At 39.1% G+C, this 25,142-nt stretch overlaps 1 protein-coding gene across 1 annotated transcript in view; it reads right to left on the bottom strand.

The window, feature by feature from the left end:
* FBXL7 (F-box and leucine rich repeat protein 7) overlaps positions 1 to 25,142 on the bottom strand; it is a 154,252-nt gene that overhangs the window by 108,404 nt on the left and 20,706 nt on the right. Inside the window, exon 2 of the mRNA XM_015854444.3 lies at positions 14,870 to 14,959. Coding sequence (XP_015709930.1) covers positions 14,870 to 14,959 — 90 coding nt within the window. The remainder of the gene's footprint in view (positions 1 to 14,869; positions 14,960 to 25,142) is intronic.

A 25,142-nucleotide genomic window follows, 5' to 3' on the forward strand; every position in this document is an offset into this window, starting at 1 on the left:
TGGTCCCTCTCACCCTCAACTTGTAAACCTCAGTGCAACTATACTTTATACATCCTTGGAGAGGATTAATTTAATTTTGATTTCCTCCCTGTGTTTGCTTTGGAGGTTTGCAGCTTGAGCAATACAGATGACTAAAATTTGGCAGCAAGAGTGTAATATGAAGTATATCATTTCAGGCTGGCTAGCACATTCAGGAAAACAACAAGCAGGCAGCAGTGAGGACAGCTTCATCCCACATTCAGAAAGTGAAAGATTGATGTAAGAATAAGGAAAGGCAAGATATTTCCAGGAGCTGAACTTAAGAGTGATAGGGTTTAATATCATCCACGTGGCACAGGAAATACAGTGCTCAGCAAAACAAGCTTGGATCACAGAATAGAGAAAGAGGAGACAGGCACACAGGTTTTCAAACCCACAGTCTTTCCATTATCCAGAGGTACTGTTGGCATTTTGGTTACTAGTGTTATCCAAAGAGTTTCAGAGTAATGGGGAATGAAAAGAGGCATTGCTGCCACAAGAAAGCAGATAAATAAGATTTCACTGGGCTGACATGTATATTTGAGCAGTATGTTAAAGAACGTATCATGCATGTCCTATGTAATTTTTTCAATGGAAGAAATGGGAATTAAGCTCTGAACTGTACTGTTTCTAATGTAAAATTTCAGTCTCAACTTTTACTCCATCAGCTGTTCTTCACAAAGAACTTGTAGCACGTTATACTGAACCAGTGATGTTCTATGCACAATGGAAAGTACCTTCTATCACATTCCAAGTACGCAGAAACCAGATTACTTCCTTTTTGCTCATGCACGTCTTTTTCCACAGCTGAAGGGCTTTTGCCCAGCTGAATCAAATACTCAGGATGTGGTTCTTGGCAAATACTGCTGTCATGACCTTAGCATTTAAAATACTCGATAGAGTGATGATGTTTCACAAGTCTCTAACAGACTATCTGTAACAAGAGGCAAGCTTCTGACACTGCAGTTGCACGTACCAACAGCCATGAGCTCCAATTAACGCATTAAAAAAAAACAATTATGTCTTACAGTAAAAAAGAAATTACAATCTTAACATAGACACTGTTTCAAGGATAGACCAGTGCATAAGCTCACTGTTGTGATGACCACTCCCTTTAGTTTCATGCCATCTGTAGATCTATTGAGTGCATTCTGCCGCATCACCCAGAACACTGATAAAGCCATTAAGCAGGACTAGATCCAGTACTGGACCCCTGGGGTACTCCATTCATTACTGGTCTCCAACTAGATTTTATCAACATGCTGCCGCTTCCACCAGAACCTTTCTGTAAAGGAAAACCAGGAGTAGAATAAAACAGTTTTCACCTACCCTAAGGTGTAATCACTTGCTCAGCCATGCCTTACTTACGACATCTGAAACTACATCCACATTTTCAGAACTATACATCTTTATTTTTAATGCAGAGTTTGCTATCTCTTCTCCTACCTTTTGGCAACACATTTCATTTCCTCAGTCAGAATCCCACACCTTCAGTTTGAGCAGTCCCTTCACTCCCCAGAATAAAATTCAGTTTGATGCTTCTCTGATATGGAACTAAACTAACATGAGGCAGAAATGCCAAAGTCAAATAAAATCCCAGTCCATTCAGACTCCTTCGTCAAAAGTTCAGTGTTAAAGCTAAGTATGACCATTCACGTTCAAAAGTTAGATGTGAAAAGACAAAAGCCATCAGATTCAGCTCCAGTCATCCAAAAAACCAACCTTTTAAAAAAGTTATACTTTTTTCCTCCACAGCATTTCATGTGGCCCCAGTATACAACACAAGATGCTCACACTCTGAGAATCAAAACGTGTTTCAGTACCTACATAGGACTGCCAGCCTCCCAGATACACCATCACCTTTAAACCTCTGCCACAGAGTGCTTCATTCCCTTTATTTTGGTTCAAGTACCTGTATTAGAAGATGTTATATGGTTATTTAAGACAACATGATTTACAGGACAGTGTGACACAGTTAACAAGCACCTGGTTTTCTCTGGCCTTGTTCCATAAACCCACAACTCTTTCCTTGAGGAAATGCTGATTTTTCTACTGCTTCCAGATGTTAAATAGGAATGACTCTGACCAGGACACCTGAAGCTTCAACATTTTTGGCATTAAAATGAATCATCCTAAATGCATCCAACTTGGTGAGCAAAGGCATAATTTTAGTCTGCCAAGAGTTTCGTGTAGGATGCCCAGACAAACTGTGGTCAGAATAGGGTGTCCTGCATTTGAATTGAATTACCAGACATGATGTACACAAGAGGATATTAAGCTAGACCATCAGTAAAACAGAGCAGGAGGTAAAGAATTTCTGAGTCCAGGAGAAGACTTAATACTGAGGATGGGCAAAGCTGAACAGAAGAGTGTGCCTGAAACTCTGGGTCAGAAAAGAAACAGCAGTCGCTGCTGACAAAGAAACAAATTATTTCAGCGGATACCTGAGAAACTACAGTCATTAAAACACATTCAAAGATGGAATAGAACTATTGGTTGTTGTTGATTTTTTTTTTCCATGAAGCAACATATTCAACTTTTCTAATGAGTAAACATACATATACTCCAGCCTGCTGTGTGAGGTGAGGACTGGCAATGTGTTTTCAGTTGAGCATCCTCCCATGCCAAGTTTTCAGAAATTCCAGTGCACTCACAGATGGGAAGAGTTGAAGCTCATCCAAGTCTTGAATTCAGTTTCTTTAACACAAGTTAACGAATATGAACGTAAACAAGCAAAACCATACACAAATAGCAACTAAAATACACATGATATTCTTGCTACAGAGAAATGCATTAGCATGCAAATGGAGACTGGTGTTAATGACAGAACCATTTTTCATACCAAAGGAGACCTTGCTCCTGGTGCTAAAAAGAAGCTGAGAAACATTCTTCAGATTTTCGGGGAGGTTTCAGTTAGCTATTTTCCTTCTGTAGAGGCTTCGTGTGAAGTTTCATTACCAGTTTTAAGGATATTATTTTTCTACATCCCTTTGACAAAGAGGATCGGTTATTTCAGTCCAGTAACAACTCCATAAAAGGTTGGGCGTGCTTTTCAACTACGAGATCTCTGCACTCCTGTGCAGATGAGTCATTGTAAGAATGGTTTATCAGATATTTCCATTTTTAAAGAAATTCACTGATGGAATATATGTGTGAGATTGCAAGGCATCCTTCTCAAAGACTGAGCTGAACTATTTCAACATCCTGAAGAAATGTGGCCTCTATTAGGACTTAAAACTAGTAACTGAAACTTACATTTGTTGAGATTAAAAACAACTTCATTGAGAATGATATGTGAACTATTTTTAGAACCACAATCACAGAGTATAACCCTGAAGTTTATCTTTTGGATTCATGAAGACTATCTGATTACTGAAGCAACACGATACATCAGTTTTTCCAGGAGTCACAAAATTCCAGAGGTTCCCTAAGATTACATTTGCTGTAAACTAAACCATCCACTAAAGAACACTTGTTTCTCAAGTGTTCCGAACTCAACCTGAACTGACCAACCACACAAACAAAAGGACACGATTTCTGTAAAGGGGCGCAAAGGAAAGAATTTATCTTTTCAGCAGTATCTCAGCATCTATGGTTACATGAAAAACATATCATACTGAGCAATAGTCAATAGGATGTGAACTTTTCGTCAGCCATATTTTAACCACCTTTTGTATTTTAGTAACTTCACAGCTAATATATTTTGCTTCCCAGTTTCATTCACTTAACTAGCTTTACTTTGCTTGCAGTTTCTAACTATGTTCTCTTTCTTCCACCCTGTCATCCTAGTTAAACCAACATTTTAAGTTACTGTTATACTACTGCTCTTTCCCAAATAGCATAGTTTACAATATATTTCAATAGGGTAGCAGTTGCTCTAATTTAGAACTCCTAAATATTAAACAGTGTAGAAAGTCATGGCATATTGTCATTCTACATTCATTTTATAACTGAGATATATGAGAAAAGATCTTTCTGGCATAGATAGGAATAAATAAGTTGCTCTAGAAGTATACATTCCTACTTCTGTGTTAGTAGTAGATCCACTATGGAGAAGATTAGAACCACATAAAATTCTGAACTAAAATATGAATAACAAGTTATAAGCAGAGTCATAAGAATATTCCAGGCACTAATTTACCAGCAAATTTGAGAGGATATCACTGTCCTTCTCATTAGGCAGGTGTCCAAATCCAGCTCATACATCCTTTTGAAATAGCAGACAAATGCTGGATATCTATAGGTAGCCATGAAAAGAATTTAGTGCCTTCTCACCAAAGGACTGCATGATGTTTAGTTTTGAAGCTTCACAGGAACAACGTGCTTTTAAAAGCTTGATATCTTCATGGTAACAGAGGAACACTCTTCAAGATGTTAGGGGAGAATGAAAAGGAGAAAAAAAAAAATAGTATTTTTGGTGTGTTTTGGGTTTATTCTCCCTTGCCCAAACACACATTCTTAAAAATAGTATATATATGTGTGTGTGTACAAAATTAATGGATCAGTATATGAAAGAATCAGGATGAAAAAAGACCAATTATCCTTCATTTCACACAGTCATTAAAGGTGATTGGTAGAATCTGAAGCTAGTAACTGAATGGCCCAGATGTTACTTTGACACAGATAAAATTTCATGAAGGATGACATATTCTTAACAAAGTCCAGCAAAATATTTAGACTTAAAGAAATGCTGTGGGAATCTGCCTTCTTCAATTAGACACTGATAGAAATTATCTTTAATAAATACTGAAGGAAGCCTGAGTATTCAGCGTCCATCCAATGACACATAAGAACAGGGAAAAAACAAATGTTCCTCTGAAGAGTTTTTTTCTCCAATAGATGTTAGTAAAGCAGTCTGACAAAGCAGCAGCACTAAGAGACACCTACCTACTGACTGCTACCTGTAGTTTGAGCAGACAAAGCAGATTCAGCGTTGTGTACTTTGGTGAGAAGGATTAATCTGTTAAAACTGGGTGCATTATCTACTTGATCAAACTGATTCATGTGCTTAATGTTGCAAAAACCAAATACAAATGTAAGGGAGGATAAAGTGCATAGTACAACTGTACCTAAGGGACAAGGGCATTAAAAAAAAAAAAAACACTGTGAAAGTTTACTTAAACAGTAAAGAAAAGCTCCACCTACAGTTATCAGACTGGACTGTAATTTTGGCTCAGATTGAAAACAGTAATTCAAGTTTTGTTTTAGGGGAAAAGGATCCCCAGCAAAGAGTGTCATTTCAGAAAGTAAAGTTCAAGCTAATGGCTTATCACTAAAGAAGGATCAAATAACCAACAGGCTCCCAAACCAGAGCCAACAGATGATAGCCTAGTTATGTGTTTACTGTTTAGATCACATTTGTTCCAATTTGGGAGACAAACAAACACAAAGCAAACAAACAAGGAAGCACTAACACAGTACTGAAACAGCCCTCCCTGGTGCCAAGCAACTGCCTCACACAGCGCAGAGCTTCTGAAGTTTCAGGTGCCACACAAACTTTTTATTGCTCAAGTTGAATCTAACAAGATAAGCTGTCATGGCTTACAAATGTTTATCTTGCTAGTGAGGGGGAAAAGCAGAAATCTGTATTTATCAGCATGAACACAGAAGTATCTTCAGATGAAGCAAATCACAAGCCTTGCAGTTAGGAACAAGAATCTGTTCCCTCTACCTACATCTTGAGATCTCTTAATATGAACGTTTCCAGCTGGGAACCTCTGGAAAAGAAGTATTTAATTTTAACAAACAAGTAAAAGACTTTCCACAAACAATAAATAGTCAGTAGTCCTGTAAATATTCACTTTTATGCACAAGATGAAAATGATTTTCACTTTAGGAAAAAAAGTGCTGTAGATTAAACTATCACTGGTAAAAACAGAAGTTTAATTATCATGAGTCTAGTAACAATTTACAATGAATATTTATGATTTATTCAAGTGACTGCAAGCAGCACAAGTTTCAGTCATTCAGTAAAGCAATCAATCTTCATCTCAATCATGCATTCACATCTGCAAGGCAGCATGAACAAGATAAAGGTAGGTTAGATGAGAAATCCCCATACTTTACTTTGCAAGAGGATAGCTGAAAACTAGTTGATCTAAATGGATTGCCAGATCTTACAAATGATTATTTACAATGCATCTCTGTCAAAATTCTGCCTGCCTTCTGGCAAGACTTCACATACACAATAGATGGCAACAGAGAAGGTGAGAAGAAACCTCCCCTCTTTCATCACAGTTGATCAGATGCCATATGTCCTTGTTTAGCTGTGCTAGAAATCTTTATTCAAATCATAAGAATGGCAAATATACCTTGATTTTCAAGGGGCTGCAACTCACAATCCACATTCACATTGAAATACAAAAAAAAAAAAAAGAAAAAGCTTTAAACATGAGAAGAAATATCAAGATGAATGGTTACTAATCATACAACAGGAACACCTCTGCAACACAAGTTAAATGTCAAATTACAGAATCATAGGGGTTGGAAGGGACCTCCAGAGATCATCGAGTCCAACCCCCCTGCCAAAGCAGGTTCCCTACATCAGGTCACACAGGTAGGCGTCCAGGAGGGTCTTGAATATCTCCACAGAAGGAGACTCCATAACCCCCCTGGGCAGCCTTTTCCAGTGCTCCGTCACCCTCAACTGTGGATGATTAAGACCCAAGGAAAATGTAAACTGCTAATCACCAGGTTATACTTATAAATTCTTCTGTTGGCAATATCATTCTTAAGAAATATGCAGCCATTTGACAATCTGACAATAATAAATGATAGAGGAGAACAGAGTCAGGATATTTTGCATCATAAATTTAAATCATGGTTCAGCACTTTAGCAGGGATTGTCAAGTTAAAGGCCAAGACTTGACCAAAAGAATGAAATAAAATTGGAATGGCAAGTTCTAGAGTTAATCTGAAGCAGTTTCCTAGTGTCAGTTCATAAATTCTGGAAAACAGATAAGTCCTATATATTTAAATATACATTATTAGGTTATATACATTCTTGAAACAGTACAGACACAGTCTAGCAATTAAAAGTATATGTATTTTTTTAGGCTAGCAAATGTTGGGAAGTCATCAGATGCTTCAAGATGACTTCGCTTTTCTGAGAAGGAAAGTACTTACAGCACAAACAGCAACAAAAAACAGCTAAGGGTCAAAAATTCCCTGTGACAGCAGTATACAAGTGGGTTGGTACAGAATTTTACAGAAAGAATCACATCTGGGACCCTGGGTTTCTTAAAAACAGATTTACAGATAATGGAGTAGATCATAATCACTCCTACCAAGCATCACATCTTGCCTTGGAAAAGCTAACACTAGGTTTTTAAATTGGGGTAATTTCTCTCTAACTATGCTGTAAGCGCATTTGCTCTGGTAGATCTCACATTTCAGGCAGCAGATCAAGTAAGACTGCAGTTTTATGCACCTTTCCAATTTGTTCTTAGTATTGTTTGGGCAAGTTTTAAGCACTTGGCTATACCACTTCAGTACAAATTAGCCAGAATAATGTAAGGTTTCAATTTGCAGTTTTAACCTAGCCAACATCCCAACCACTTTTGACTTGTATTTGAACTCTGATTTAAACGTCGATTGCAATGGCATTGTTACAATTAGCAGAACAGCTTTGGAGGAACACTGCCTATTAGATAGCAAAAGCATAACAAAATGTGGTTAAACACAAAAAATAAAGGCTAACAACAAGCCTCTATACTGTTTTGTACCTCCACATACTGCTTGAGGTGATTATATTTGCGTATGCATCCAGATATGTTGGTCAGAGGAATTTAAATAGCGAGCTCTGTTTATTCTGCCAAAGTGTTTATAGATTTGGATTTATTAACCGTCACGCCTCCCACCCCTCTTATTCCTCCCTTATTTTTTTGGCTTCAAATGATTCTATTTTGGCACATCGAGTAACACAACATTTCACTTTTCTAGAAAACTTCACGGTTAGAAAAGTAACAGAAAACCCTAGGAAGCTTACCTGGACTCTAGTTACACTACCAACTGAAAACAGCTACAGTTCACTCAAAGCCAACTGAACCGCAGCCCAGATCCAAGTAAGTAGGGACAAATTCAGAAATTCCTATCAAATTCAGGCATGGCTTGTTGCACAGAAAGACGGCTTACAGTACTTAAACCGGAGAACCAAGAGCCTGAACTCCCAAAAACACTGCAAAGACATGAGGACAGAGATAAACAGGGAGAAAACTGCCATCACGAATTAGGAATTATGCATATGCTTACATGCATTCAGAAAGAACAGATGCAAGTTCTCAGTTTCAATACTGAATTAGTAAGCATCTAATGTGAAAGACAAAGTAAAAGGAAAAATATTAAAGAACTCAAGTGGGAAAAGATTATTAAACTGCTATCAGACATGGGAATGAATCAAAAGAGCTCTTCTTGCCAAAAGGACAATAGAAAAAGTAGGCTGGAAAACAGCATCTCTTTTCAACAATTTTTTCAAAACATACAGTTATGTCCATGTCCAGAGAAGATGTACAAGACATTCAGAAGCTTCAGTTACTCTGAAGTCCATTATGTTAAACAAATTTACCTATCTTATACCACGAAAGACAATACACAGAAGAGTTGTCTACTAATAAACTGGTTCTCTGGGATTCTTATCTCTCTCTGAAATGACATTAGGACTGAACCAAATTTTCAAACTCAGGCACCTCTTCTTCAAGAGCCTACTTAAATATCAAAAGATTCAATATCAAAAGATATGATTTCATATTCCCAAATATTCATGATGTCCATCGAGTGTAGCACAAAGATCTCCTTAAACCTCACCAAATAAATTAAGAGATGCTTGGAGATACAGAAGCACCCAGCCTTTTTAAAGAATGCAATTATGAACCCAGGAGAAATTAACAGCATGACATCTTCCCTGAAAAGACTTTATGGTGTGTATTTCATCTCACTTTTTTTGCCCATTGATAAGTTGAAATGAAAGGCATATATCCCAAATGGAACTTTCTGTGTTCAACAAACATCACTTGATATATGCTCACAAAAAGCACTGACAAGGGCTTTCTAATACAGAGCTCAAACAATTCTGGAAAAGAAGGTTCTATAAAGTTATTCGGGAAAATTAAAAAAGGCAATTACTGATTTCCTACACTTCTGAGTATGAAAGCCTGGGACAAAAATGTGTATCATTCTTAGATAAAATAAGTGAGAGTGTGAAACTACTGCTTTGGAGAATTTTCACATATCAATAAAGCTCAATCTGTCTCTCCATAGTTCACAAAGTTGTTTAAAAAGCATCTGCTTTTTCCATTACTCTCTATGGTCCCCCACAATGACTTTGATATTTTAGGTGTCAAAGCAGAATGCCTATTTCCTCAAATAGGCATTAATCATGCACTAATTCACTTACAGTCTGTAGAATAAAGAGATGCAGTAGCAGTAGTTAAATTCCGGTCACTTCTAAAAGTCACTTTAAAGTTATTTTCTTAAGAAACGAATCAACAGAAGAGCACAGAAATGTATAAGCATTTTTACTACTTTTACATGAATAGAAGATAACTCCTCTTGAAAAAGCTTATCCAGCTACTCTCTTTTTCTTGTTAAACTGAATATACATCCAGTTCCAGATACTTAGGTACCTGGCATTTCTGCAATTAGATGAAAACTTGAATGAGTACCTGCAGTTCTATATTCAGAACAGTAGAAGTCCAATGAATTTCAGAGCTCTCAATCAGAATTGCAGTTTGCTGGAACTCTAGGCACCAGCATATATTTATTTTTGAAGGAATGCAGCAATTACAGACAGGTCAGATGAGAACCACCACAGTGAGAAGGGTAGTTCCTCATTCACAGTCACCCCTTCCTCTGGAACTTACTGCATGACATGTCAAGGGAAGAGGAAAGACAGCAGAAATTCCCTAGCACAGACTGAGACTTGCCAATTTTTTGTACCAGCCATTTAATTTTCATTATCAGGGACCCGCCAGAAAAGGATGCCAAGGACCACAGTAAAATTACTTGATTGATTTTAGCCAGATGTCACACAGGGTGCACAGTAACACTCTTACACGAGCAATTAAAGCATCACATATTTATGAAATGCAACATTTTCACCCAAATGTGATTTAATGAAGTGAATGGTTTTTAATGGATGTAGTTATTCCAGTCACATTACTGAGGCTGTTTCTCTCAGAACTGCTGAAAAGCTCAAATAAAACAGAAGTGAGGTTACAACTACCAGAACTGTGACTGGGCATCTTCCTTGTGTATATAAAACAAAGATCTAAACTTTGGATGTAACATCTTTTCTGCTGAGATGCACTGCCAAAACAAATGCATTTGGCCTCCATGCTAAGCACAAAAGGCAATACTAACATGCAAAAAGCTGCGTCCTCTTAATTTGTCTGCTTTCTAAATTGAGTCATTTTTAAGTTCATTTAAGGTACATGGACGTCATGCGATGAGGACAAACACTGGAGATCTAAGGATATTGCTGAAGGGAAAAAAAAAAAATCAATGTCTCTAAAAGTCAGCATCAGTAAAAGCAGATATAATTTTAAATTCTTCAGAATACAGCAACTGACCTCACTGTGTTTCCACATAATTTAAAATAAACATTAACAGGATATATTCACAGGTATTGTAGCATTTAACGCTACTGCTAAAATAGTGTTTTTGTTTTAGGCCTAACACTTCATTTTGATTTTACAGAAACTGAGAAATAAATTAGAACTCATACATGGAGCTCATGCATGAGCTCTCAGTTTAAAATAGCCTCTGGATTTCTATTTAAGACAAAGTGCAAACAGTATCGATTTTTTATTTGAAAAACTGTTGAGTTAATATGAAGCATCCAGCCTGGACATAACATTCCATGCTCTGCAGGTAAGTGTTAGAAGAAAGCTCCCTAACCAAGGTAAGGCCATACAAAAACATTCAGTCTAGTCTCCTAAATTAAGCTTTAAACAATAATATTCCAGCTGAGGCCGTGTCTAGCAAATTGCATTTAAACAGCCCACAAAAATCCATTTAGTCTTCCACTTGCCAGAACAGCAATGGGGGGTAGCAAAAACTCACGTGTTCTCAAGTTTCTAACTGTAAGTGATTGATGGGGTAAAGGATTACAGACAGTGTCTGAGACTGGAAAAGAGGTAAAATGTAGTGTATATTGAAAGCTAAAGAAAACAGCATCCTCAGAAGAGACAGAGCAGAGGCAAAGTTCATGCACATCCACAGTTCACTAGGCTTTCTTCTGAGCCAAGATATAGGCAGACCGTACCTATAGTACACACAGTTATTTACACAGACAGGCCTTGACATCTTTTTGCCTCCTGCCCTTTACTAGATTACATAAAGTAAAAGCCACAGTGAGATCAACTTCAGCAAGAGACAGAACTTCATTTTCTGTACCAGGGCAGCCTCATCACTGCCAATGAGAGTGATTCATTGCCATTATCTCAAGTCTGAGTTTAGTAGTGTCTACTGTTCACTGGTAGATGCTGTGCAGTCCACCCAGGAACATTTGATAGCACTATAAACAACTTGTCTCTCTCCCACAACTCTACAGATATTCACAGTCTACAGTGTGGAGGAAGGCACTGCAGCACTGTATTCAGGTGACAAGCACATCTCCCACTCCCATCAAGAGATTTAACTACCATCATCACAACAGCATATCTAGGACTGGAATACCTCACAAGCCATTTCAAGCAGGCAGTAACTAACTTCTTGAACTCACCCTCTACAGAAACATCACAGCACTGAAAATTCACAAATAGAATGAATGCAAAAAATCAAATATGGAGTTCATTTGATTGCTCAAATTAACAGGAAGATAACACCTGCTGCCAGGGAGCTCCTGAGGTAGTTTCCTCTTTCAAGGAAGAGTCCTGCCTTGCATCTTTTTGTAATCCTTGGGAATTTATACCTGCCTGCAAGTATTTTACATGTCTGCTTCTCTAATGTAAAGTACCAAAGAGCTGTGGGAACTGGTCTTATGATTTCCTTCCTAGTTCTTCCGTGGCTTTTCAGGGATTCAGCTTCAATAAGTGTTTTGTCAGCTGCCTTAGAGAAACACAAGAGAAGAGATGCTGTGCGGAACTGGAGGGAGTTAGGTCTGTTTGCAGAGCTGGAAAGCAGGAGACAAGAAAGGCCTTCAGCCTTGCATAAAAACTCTATGCTCTTCACAGAGCTGGGTACACAAGAATTCAGCCACCACTAGAAATTCAAGGGATGCAAACAATCTAACTTTTAAAAGTTATTTCCCATGCCAATGAAGGTGAGGAAAAGTTCACCAGAAACTTTTCTTATCCTTACTACCCCAGACCTAGGACATACACATCTCACTACACATCATGACTCATTCACAAAACAACATGCAGTGCTATGAATTTATAACATGGGGTTAAAACAAAGGATAGAATTTGAGTGTTCACCCCAGCTTCAGCCTCACATTGAAGAGCAAGACACTCAGCAGTCTCTGGGGTGGGCAGGTACTACTGTATCAGGACAAGCAAACACTAGAGGATAGAGCACTATAAAGGTAAATTTAACTAAACAGTTATAAAAAGTTATTTAAACACCCCAATGAAAAGACATAAGCGCAACTGCTTGTACAGTGCCTAATACAATCAAGCTCTTGTTCTTAGCTGGTCCCTAGACACTACTCTGTAACTGAACTGTGTAAAAGCATCCAGTCCTTTAAGTGCAGAACTCTTCTCATCTTGCAGAACATATGATTCCTTCTCTTCATTTGAATCCTCCTACAAGGTAAGCCTACTATACATGGGGGAAAGAGGCATCATTAGTTAAGAACAAACCAAACTAACAAAATCCCAGACAAACTGGTTGAAAAACAGGCCTTCCAATAACAACACTGGTTTGTACAGAACCCTGTGGTTTTGTTTTCTTCCTTCAACACTGCTCCCACTTCTCCACTCTCACTTACCTTCACAAAACCCTCATATTCCCTGGTTATGTCATTTAAAGTATCTGACAGATTACACAGCAATCCCCATTAATACAACTCATATTTAACTGACCCATATTAACTGCTCAGCAGAAAAACTTTGTAGCAAAGCAACCACAGCACAAAGAAAGGGATGGACTATCACTGCCATGATTAAAATAAACGTCATCTACTCACATTCCTATTTTCACCCTTCTGTAGGGGGTGTAGGCTCATATCTGAAATCATCTCCAAGAGTGGAAAATATAGAATTCACAACAGTAGAGTTGTGTCTGCACAAGAGCTCAGAAAACATCTTTAGTGCAGCATCTACTGGCCTGTATTTAAACCTCCTTCACTAATGAGCTAAACAGCTGCAAAATTGTGGTAAAGATTTCACGACCTACACTGGTATTCACTGGCTCTACAATAGGCTAAATTAACATAAATCTTAGAGATTAATAAAGAATTATTTTGCATTATCTGATTTGAAAATAAGGGGAAAAGACATGTTTTACTGATTGAAGTAAAACAGAAATTTAAAGCAATTGTTAAGGACTGACTTCAGAGTTTCCACTGCTCCTTTGTGCTTTTTTTCTTGGCTGTCATACAGAAAAGTTAAAATGTTCTTATACATTTCCTAAATTTACTTGGCATCTTGGCAATTCATCTCCTTCATGTACATCAAAACTTACTGATCTAAAGCTTGGAGAAACACGAAGTCTACTATTCAACTTAACTTTATTAACTGTATATTTATTTACTGTTAAATTTATTGTTCAGACTAAAAAGCAGAGATTCTGAACCAGAATCTCATATGATTCACAGGTGCCAGATCTTCATTCTTGATAGGGGATTGTGCATGCCTAACCATAAACTCTCATGATTTATATGGTCATTTATTACTTACATGAACTCCTTTTACTGTTCAGATTCTACAGTCATAGCTAGACTTGCCAAACGAGAACAATTCAAACCCTATGGTTTCTTCTAACAATGAGAAACAAAGCCAGACCCAAAGCAACCAGAGCTTATAACTTCATTTGTAATGGCAAAAGTGAAAGAAGTCAAATTGATTGTTTGATAATTACCAAGTACAACTGATGTATTTTGACTGAGTAGAAATTCTAAAGATCTATAAATGTATAATTTAAAAGAAAAAAACAAAAAGCTTTCAGCTTACATCACTAAACTACATACAAACTTAACAATTTCCTCTCAGCCTCTGAAGACACTCTAGTAAAAACCAGGGCCAACGTACTTCCATTTAGCAAAGCACACCTACTCACATGTAGTAAAGGCAGCAGGAAAGGATCAGCATTTCTCTGTTCACGAGCCAGTTAGTGCAATGTTATGTTACTACTGACATACCAAACCTCTCCTTCTCCTAGACATCAAATATCTACTCCCAGGTGGTAGTCTAGTAACTGCAGGTGAGATGCATCAATCTAATTAAATCCTGTCAGCTCTTCATATCTATAGACACACTTTTGAAAACGCAGTAGAAACAACTCACATTTCACGATGCTCTTAATATGAAAAAAAAGGTTGAGTTTTAACTTAGAACACGTGCCAAAGCAAGCTTCCATCAAGTGTATTCTTCAGAAATAAGTTTGAAATCAGATCACATCTAATCTGAAGTATAAAACATTTTTGCTGAAGTAGTAACATGCAAGATTATCCAAAACTCTTCACACCTTTATTCTGCAGAGGTACCTTAAATTCTTTGTCACAAGCTTAAACCAGAAAACACGTCAGGCAGAAGCACAAACTCCACACAGGAAGAAAAACTGTTGTTTTAATTTCTAATATGCAAATAGCACTGTAGACAGAAGGAACCAGGAGGAGGAGAGGTTCCTTTTCTGAAAATAGCTAGGATTATGCTGGGGGGCCCGACCTGAGTAATGAACACCAGATGCCTACCTTCACTGGTAGCTGCATTCTTCTGGGCTTTGGTGGGCGTGTGATCTGTACTTGAACTCACGTCGGATGAGATGCTTGAGCTGCCTTTGCCTGCAAAGGGAGAAAGAGGTAGAGAGGGTAAGGAAGAATAAATGCAAGTATCAACAGAAAAGAAGAAAGGCTCTCCATATCAAAACCTGGAAAAGTTCCAGAAAGCTTTAAACTAATTTTAAAACAGCTGATGTTCATTTTGGACTCATTTAGGGTGTAAGCTAACTGCATGGTAGTTTACAGCATATGCATCCTTACATGCACTGTGCCTGCAAACAGGCTCCAATGTCACAGGGGTTTCATCTTCCGTGAAAAGAAGTGTGATTAATGTCACTATGAGAACTTTATTAACCAGCTTTCTAATTCAAGTACCTCTAAAACAGGTCAGCAGAAATAGACACTGACCCTTATCAGCACTGATTAAATTCCAGATGTGTTAACTAAGTTTAGATTTATGTGCTCATGTGATGTATTCAAGTCATTTGATTACCTGAAAATGAAAACAAGGTCACTGCTGTTTCCACCTATATCACACCTACTGCTTGAAATGATAAAAGGTTGAGACCAGCGCTTTCATGGTTGCTATTCTGTTTTTGTTAACTCAAATGGGTGCTGCAGAAGAACAGATGGGGCTAAAACAAGTTTGTTGTTTTGTTCACCTGTGAGGACCAAAGAATTATTCATTTCTCATTCTCTCTACTCACACTGCCTGATGTGAGTAACTACTAATAGGGATACACTGCTCCCCCAGCAGGAAGCAGACCAAGTACCCTATCAGCAACATATGAGATACACATAGAGAGGAACGGCAACAAATGTTGTTACATCTTTAGAAATTACCTATCCTCCCAAGGCTGTGTTGGTAAAGCCTTTAAGAATGATGTTAGCTTTTGAACCAAAATTACACTGCATGCAGAAAGCTCGCTGACACCATGTTTCTGTCACTTGAGTAAACCTATAATCATAGGAATGTTAGCAAGAGACTTTTCTGATCTGTTATTTCAATCAAGCATTCCTTGGGGTTCTGGGTTACAGTATGCCTGGTTTTCATAACATTTAGATGTAAGGAGGAGGTCTGCTTTTTAAAGGTGCCACAACAGAACAAGGATTTAAGTCTTAATGCAAAACGACTGGAGAATGTGCAAACGTAGGTTGCTTCACAACCAAGGTACTGCCACTTAATCCGTCAGCCAACCCTAGAGAATCGTTCTCCGCATAAAGTTGCTTAAGTTAACATGTTTGGATTTGAGAGATGATCGTGGAGTGAAAGGATATTAAAAAGACCAGAAGGAAGTGAAAAAATAAATGACGAAGGTCAGTAGTTGGGTGGGGTAAGCAGAAAAAAAGCGCACCTTCAGTGATTCACTGACTGCTTCTCACATTCCTTTAAAGCACATTCAAAGCAGTGCCCCTAGAATATCACTTCCATTGCTCGCAAGCTGTGGCACAAGGTGAAGTAATGGACTGTGGTCTTTCCAGAAACGACTGCCTCAAATTAGCTCGGGGCTCAGGCAACTACGGTTGTGGTAGAAGAAATCCAAATGAGAAAAGAGAAGGCTAAGTGTGAAACGCTAGTTTCCAGGAAGAGACCAGAGAACTTGGAATGCCTTCAGTAGTTGATATTAATGATGAGATGGTGTTTTTGAGGGTACGGCCACTATCAACTGCAGCTGCAAAGGCAAGAAGACATCCAAGAAGTACCAGCAGCCCCTAACAGACTTATAGAAATCAAATCAAATACCACCATAGGGTGCTGAGTGCCAGTACATCTGATAGCAACAGATTATTTACAGTGCACATTTCTGTAGTAACGGTGAAACACCAGGTGTAAGACAAGTTATTTCCCTACCACTTGAATATCAAAGTATTTTAACTCCCCACAAGAAGTCAGAATTGGAAACTAAGAAGAACATTCTTGTTACTGCTGGCATCGGATAACAATTCTTCCTACAAATATACTTTTAGTATTTTATTGTGTTAGTTTTCTCTTACCAAATACAGCCCCCAAACAAGCCTTTTCTCTGTCTACATTGAAGTGCTCCATTTGGAGCAGGAAACACTTTCTGGTAAACTTTCTGCAAGTGTTTTAAACAGATTAGCAGACACTTCATCTATCCTTACAATGTGAAATCACCTAGCTTTGGCTGCTGTAGCCTCATGTACACATACAAGAAATAACTCGTAAGTGCATTCAAGCATTCTACATAAAATGTTTGACGGTGAGAAAAAGTATGTACCCAGGAAGTTCACAGATGGCACAAAATGAGGACATGTGGTCCCTGCACTACAACATCACTGCCATTCTAAGGGACCTTAACAGGCTGAGAAACGTGCTGGCAAGAACCTCAGGAAATTAGTTCAATGAAAGGAAATGCCCAGCCCTGCATGTGGCGAGGAATAACCCCTGCACCTGGATATGCTGAGAAAAGAGACACAGAAAGAGACCTGGGGGTCCAGGTAGACACCCAGCTGAATATGGGCCAGCAACAAGCTTTTGTGGCAAAGGCCGATGGTGTCCTGGCTGCACTAGGCAAAGCATTGCCAGCAAGTAGAGGGAGGCAAAGCATTGCCAGCAAGTAGAGGGAGGTGAGTCCGCTTGATGTTTTCATTTAATTAATTCTCCAGCCATTCTGAAATCACAGTAAGTGATTAGGCAGCAAGATGTGTGTTAAGGGTGTTACAACTGCAAATCAAGCAGGCTTCTGTCAACACGCAGTAAGCAGAATCTGCTAGAGCTACTTAACTGTGCATATACCAACAATCTGACCCACGCTTTTCATTTTAATTCAGTCTTTTTGAAAAGACTTGCCTTCCTGGCAATAAATATCACTCTGCTAAACAGTTCTGAAAAAGCCTGAATACCACACTTACATTTACATGTATTTTTTCAAAGCATTTTACAGCATAGTGGATTAGTCGTTGTCTTAGTGGCTACAGAAATTCAACAGTATTTATGTTGGAGTTAAACCAACTCTTGTCGTACTTTGTGTCACAACTTCACCTTGCAAGTAGTTTGTTGATTCTTGTTGCTAATAAGATTCTTGGAGGGAAAAAACAAACAAACAAACAAAAAACCTGTAAGAATCTGCTTCTCAATCCTTTACTGTTCTCTACTGGTAACAAGCACTGCCTGTCCAAGTCTTTCATAATTTTCAGTACTATTTTAATGATCTATTTTGTGTTAGAGAATCCCTAACTACTAGTTGCCAGGCTTGCTCTTCAAGAACAACTTGCATTTTATTAGTATTTTGCATCCATTCCCCTATTGTCTGTTTTAGGATATCTTCTGTGTAAGGAACTTCAGAAGGATATTTGACCAAGTGAACAAAATGCTACCAGCAGATACTGTTCACAGAAGCAAACATTAGATTGGATACATAAGAGGTTGTTGAAGGGAGACTTGCAAAGATTGTGGAGGTGAGCAGTAGGAACTGTGAGCAGAGAACATCACTACTCTTTCACTTCTACTCACATGAAAATCCAGCAAATCTGACAATCTGAAAAAAACATTTCTCAGATTTATATGCCTTCTGATGTGAAAAAACAACCCAAATACAAAATATTGTACTTTCTGGTTCCATGTGTATGCTGCACTGGGTCTATGTAACATTTCAACCAAAACAGTAGTTCAATTCTGTGGTGAACCAAACTGACCTTATTCACTGTCAGATGCCCACCCAATTACTCCCCCCAGTCATATCAACAGCATTCACAAATGTGGTTATACATACTTTGCTTAATGATGCACTATACACTGTATTGTGTTTTGCTCTGTGAGCAAAGATATTCAGGTTCGGGGTTCTTTCCCCCCAGTCCCCAACGTAGTTTATAACAGAATAGCAAGATTATTCCTCAGCACTTCTCTTGGGGTCTGCAATACTCCATGTTAATTCTAAGACTTCTAATTTCAACCATACCATAGGAAAACTTGACATATTGTGGCATAACTCTGCTCTTCAGAGATGAGAGCATCTTTTCAAATCAAAAACTGTCAAGAGAAAGTCACAGTAAGTGAATAAAACCTGACAGGGGTTCCAACACAGTGACAACTAGAAAGACCAGAGCAATACTGCAAAGATTACAGCAATAAACACTGTATTTGATTCTTTGCTTTCTTTGTGACTCTTTGTAAAAGCTAAAGGCCTGCCAGATGTTTCCCCAGTGTGGTTTGAGATTGCCCAAAGCTTCCGTCATGCTTTCAACAGTTTTTGATTATGCAGCCAGAAGTGACAACCCAGAAGAAAACTAACTGCACTCCAGTAATAGGTAGACAAGGTGGAAGAATGCAATTATCATTCAGCATAGCATAATGCACAGCCAGAAGGAAGGCAACATGGACTTCATCACACCTACAAGGAATCATACAACTTCACAGCTGTGATTCAAATCATGCCTCCAACCTGCTTCTGAAGAAGGAAGAGTATGGATGGTTCGCTGTTTGTTTTAAATCAACCAGTGCCAAACCCTACAATAGCCAGGATCTTTTCCTATGACAATTTAACCTCTTATGTTATTTCCTACATATTATTTTGATTTTGTTGGGGAGAAAAAAAAATCCAAAACAACAATGCTGTTCTTGATATTGTGTCTTATTCTAATGACTCATCTACCTTCAGTGGGTAGCAACAGTTAGTTCAGTGCTTAAATGGACAGCAGACCAAATCCATCATTTGGCCAGCTTCCAGTCAGCAAGGATCTCTCCCCAGCCACACATGACATTAGGTAAATTGCTGAAGGGTCCAGCTACAAAGCCCAGTAATTTCTTCAACATTCTTGAGGAGAATTCCATCAGAGCCTGTGGACTTATGAACACTGAGCTGATACTTCTGTTCCTTTAGAATTTCATGATGACAGATGGAAAAGTCACTGCTCCTCCAATCATAGGCCTTCAGCTCCGAGGTATGGGCAGCCCAAGATCAGTCATTACAGTTAAAAACTAAGGCAAAAAACTATAATAATTGTCTTTTTCTTCCTCCTTACTTGTGAAGTGACCATTCACTCCAAGTAACAATCTACAGTTTTCCCTTGGTCTCTTCTTGCTGTTGACACACTTGAAAAAGCCATTTTTGTTGTCTGACGTCATGGCAGCCAGTGTCAACTCAAGTAGGGCTTTGGCTTTCCTTTTTCTCCCCCTGAGGAGGTGAGCTGCAGCTCTGTACTTTCCCTGCGAAGCCACATCTTGCTTCCATAGCTCCTATTTTCTTTTCCTGCCCTAGCTCAAGGCAGATTTCCTTGTTCAGCCAGGCTGGTCCTCAGCCCAACTTGCTTGACTTGCAGCACAATGCAACCGCCTGCTGCTGTGCTTTTAAAAGGTGGCTCTTAAAAAGCTACCAGTTCTCCCAGACCCTTAGGTTCTCTAGACCAAATTCCCAGGAGACGCTGCTAACTAACTCATTGAGAAGCTTCAAGCCTGCTATCAAAGTCGATGGTAGCAACTCCAACCTTTTTTTCCTTACACAAACATTTTGAACTCAATTCAAGATTACCGAGTCCAAGATAGCCACCTCCTGCCACCTTTCCCACAAGGCCTTCCTTACTGTCAAAAGACAGGCTCTTTTTCTAGTTGTCTCAGTATTTGTGACAGGAAATGAACTTCAGCATGCTCTAGTTTACCAGCCTTGTTGAGACAGAACAACACTCCCAGTTTACACCTGAGAAGTTGAAGTCACCCACAAGGATGAAGACAACCGATCCTGAGATGTCACCCAGTTACCTGAAGAATAGCTCATCAGTGCTACCATCCTAGGTGAGCAGTCAGTAGCAGACACCCACAACATCCGCTTTGCTATCCATCCCTTAATCTTTACCCAGAGGCTCTCTCCTACATCATCCCTAACAGCAATGGCTGTACAGTCTGGTCTCTCCCTTGCATCGAGCACATTACCTCCGCCCACCTCCAGCTCCAGAACAGCCAACAGCCCTCCCTCCCAGCCCTCAGCTGTGGGACTCATCCCAAGTCTCACTGATACTGATGATATCGGAACACTTGGAAAGAACAAAATCTTCCACTTCGTCCTATTTGCTCTTCATAATGCATGTGCTGGTAAACAAGCATTTCAGATGTCCATTCCCTGGAGCTGCACAGAAACCCCCATTAGCCTTGCCACCATTCTTTGGCTTAACCTCAGTGTTCCTAATTGAGTCTATCCCCCGCTGACCCCAGTTTAAAGCGCTCCTATCAGCTTTGCCAGTCTATGGGCCAAGAAACATTTCCCCCACTGTGACAGTGCTCCTGTACGTAGCACAGCCTCCAGGCAGGCTCCACACCCTTTCCCACCATTTGGTCTGGCTGTGCTCCAGGCAAGCCCAGCTCCCACCAGGCTCTTTCCCCACACCGCACCTGCTGGCCAACACCTCCAGTTCATACAAACTCCTCCGATATCAGGCCTCCCCTCCAAGTTAGAGCAGCCTGCATGACAGAAGACAACACTAATTTGTACCCACAGTTGTAACCCATTCCAAGTGTTAAGCTCTACTTCTCAGACATTGGGAAAAGGCCATAATCAATTTATAGTCCAGGAAGCAGAACAGTCACTTGCAGCTTTTCTTCACTAATGGACATAGGGACAGGGAGAGTGGGAAGGAGAAGTGGTAGAATTAAGGATGTAAGTAAAGGAAGACTTCTGAACATATGGAGATTATGAAAACTAAAAAGATCATTTATGAAAACTCTATAGCAATACAAGGTAGTATCTCAAAAGCAATCAAAAGTATGTGATCTGCACTCTTAAATGTCTACATCTTTCCCTATACAAGTCTATGAAAGTTACAAGACACATTTACATTCAGAAATCAACTCATTAGCATAGTTCAATTAAACATGAAAGAGTAAGAGAAATGGATTGTTTACAATGATAAATCAAATCAAACTTTAAGGCTCTGCACTACGTATTCGAGAATTAACTGAATTGTGCAGAACGTAGATAAAAAGAAGGAAACCTAAAGAGCCTCTAACTACACACTAACCACAGGCATCTGGCAATGCTAGCAAACAAGATTTAAAAAATAATGTCTAATTTATTTATATATGCATATACACACATTTTCACTTGACAAAGTATCCAACATCAGTTTCAAGTCTATAAAATACAGTTTGCAATTCTCAGTAAAGCAAAACTGAATCATAACAGATTATTTCATTACAATGGAAGCAGTAATTGCATTACTTCTGTTGAAAACTTCTGTTTCAATTGCTTAATCATCATCATCTTCTAGTCTTCACTCTATACAGAGTAAACAAGGCAGCACAATTCGGTGCTGCGGCTGCTGCCTGAATACTAAGACTTGGGAACAGATGATTGTACAAAACAAAACAGAGGAGCAATTCTCCATCAAAATTACAGAGTTTCAGGGCAAATTCAGCATTTCTGTTTCCTCTGCAGCATTATCAACATTTTATCTGTTTTCCACATAAACCTTTTCAGAGAAAACAGCATGGCAAGGAAACTCTCAAGCGACTACTGTAAATGCATCAGCCCTGAAATATTATAATTTCCTCATCTATTTTAAGGGCAGTTTACTGCAAGTTATTCCGACAGACTAGCAACAAAAAGACAAAGGATACTATGTAGCCTGCACTATAACCTTCAGTAGGGCACTGTTACTTATAACCCAGACAGGCCTTTCAGGCAGGAGAAAGACATATGAATACAAAAATGAAGGTAACCAGCATGAAGCCTGTTGATTAATAAGTAATTTGGTTTTGTTCATTGGTAATTTTTCCGTTCTTACTAGGTTGCAGTACGTGCCCTACTGACATAAGGATTATTTGGCTATAGCTTGAGAATAAGAAAATATCTTCTTAAACACATACAAGAAGCTCAAATTAAGCTAAGTAATTCTACACGCATTTCAGAGCAATACTACTTTCAAGAGTATTTTTTATCTAGTATTGCTGTGAAAAGACATTCTTCAGGCCTTTCTGAAAATACAGACATGAAATAATTCTGTTCCTAGGAAAGCTTAAAAAAAACACCACACTCCTTCAGTAGTGCTCAGTATTAGCACCTCATTAGAGAGGGGGAAAAAAAAGTGAAACTATGGTACTTCTGCAGGAGAAGTTAAATGAGCAGAAACAAGACCACAGCCCCTTACAGCCTGAGCCAAGACAAGCAGCTGGAAGAAGGCTAAGGACAGCAACCACTTAACCTTGGCTTGGTGCAGCCCAAGCAGCTCACACCATTCTACCTGAACCAGCCTAAAGTCTTCTGTTTCTGTCTTAAGCTTAAGAAGAGATTATATGAAGTAGACTGAGCCCATAAAGTCTCATGAGGGTTTTGGAAAGGCACAGGATGAATTGGCTCAGGACACTGGAAGCCAAAGGCATTAGCCAAATTTATAGACAGCAGGCATGTTAGTGACTATTGTAACAGGACAGTTCACCCATCTCCAGATTAGGATGTTCTTGACTGGATGGTTTCTGGAAACCACAGAGCGTATCAGGATGCAGATACTGCCCTTGCCGCCATGACAGTGCTATCAGCCCTGCCTGCCCCTGCTCACTCCCACAGCCTCCTCCCACCTGCCCAGGCCCCCACGATAGCCCCAGCTGAAGCACGGAACCAAGCACCAGCTCCTGGCAGCCCCACCTTGCACCATGCCGACTCCTACTCTGCTCTTTTATTAATGCCACATTACTTCCTCTGACCCAACTCATCAGCACAGAAGGGAAGACCATCATTTGACACCAAATCTTCACCACACTTATTATATTGGCACGCATGCACCCTGAAGCACTCAGCGTAACCTCAGTAAATCATCTTTGCTTCTTCAACCCACTTAAACATGACTTAATTAAGCAGCAGTGGTAAAAACCAACAAAATTCTCAGCAAAGATAAATATGAAAAATAGTCTCTCCAGTGATTCAGCAAAAAAACAAACAACATTGTTAAGCTTGGTAACAACTTGAGGAAGTTGTTAAAACTGCATACAGAGCACATGAAGTGGCACAACCAACTGCTTATGGCAATCAAACAGTAATGAGTACAGACGAAACAGTTCATTATTTCAGAAAAAATAAAATGCTGTGAAAAGAAATAAAAAGGGTTCATAACACAGGAATGAAACAGGAAATCCAAATGGGGATGTTAAGAGGTCTGAAACTAATGGGAAGCACAGACCGAGCTCTGTGGTCATAGGCTAAAGCCCAAGCACATTACCTGCAAGCTCCTTCTGGTTCTTCCCTTGCATGATCTTCCACTCAATTAATCAGTTCAGTGGTTTTCACATCATCCTGAAATCATCTCCGCAGTGCAATGAAGGGAGATAGCCCAAGTGGTTCTATTGAAAGGCTAACACTGTGTTCCTAGTGACTTTGAAAGTGGTGACATGATGAACTAAATGAAATTAAGCAGAGTCCACAACAGCTTTAATGACAGACCTGACCAATCACCCAACAAAACACAACCCAACTCTTTCCAGTTCTTTCAGGGTCTCTGGCTAGCTTTACTCTGCTGAAAGCTGTCATCATTGGCAAATTACTCTTGAGAGAGCACAACATGACTGCTCTTTGACTGCAATATGACTGAAAAGAAACACTCATGAGGCAACAACAGAAGTGCAGAATAGAAACACCTGACAATTTAGCCATGCAGGATTCACTCTGCATCTTCCTGCCTTTGCTCCACCTTGTTTGATGATTTCTAGCAACAGTGTTTACCAATATGGCTGTGAATTTTAAGTTTTTGTTAGAAGATGGAACAAGTTGGGACTTTTGCATGTAAAAACAGAGAAGTTATATCCTGGGAATTAACAACAGTTGTCCATTTCCTCTCACTCCCTCAGTTCTGAAAAATCTTGTCTTGTGCCATTTGGCACCTTCTATATCTAAGCACTTCTTAAATTAGCAAGCATCTATTCTTGCAGTCGTAGGCAATAGCAAGCTGTGCTTAATTTCCAGGGAAGCATATAGTTTACATGAGCCAGAAGGAAACACCTGCATCTCTCAGACTTAGTTAGCCTATGACTGCACATCAGATCAAAACATAGCTGACGTGAAAGAGACACAGGTGCAGGAAGCTTGTGCCAGCGTTCATTTCCACAGCATCCTTTTAAAACGACAGCTTATCCTTTGCTAACTACACTTAGAGCTGCTAACAGCTTGTATGATTTTTTCTAATGTATGTTTTAACTAAATGCCACTATAAAATTACAGTTAGAGAAATGCCACATAATATACTAAGAACCTGCCTTATTCCTCTTAAAAGTTAGTCTTCAAAAACCACCTGGACAGCGACAACGAGT

This window comes from Coturnix japonica, chromosome 2, assembly GCF_054131305.1.
Source record: "Coturnix japonica strain WE chromosome 2, WE-NBRP24, whole genome shotgun sequence".
NCBI classification, from domain to species: domain Eukaryota; kingdom Metazoa; phylum Chordata; class Aves; order Galliformes; family Phasianidae; genus Coturnix; species Coturnix japonica.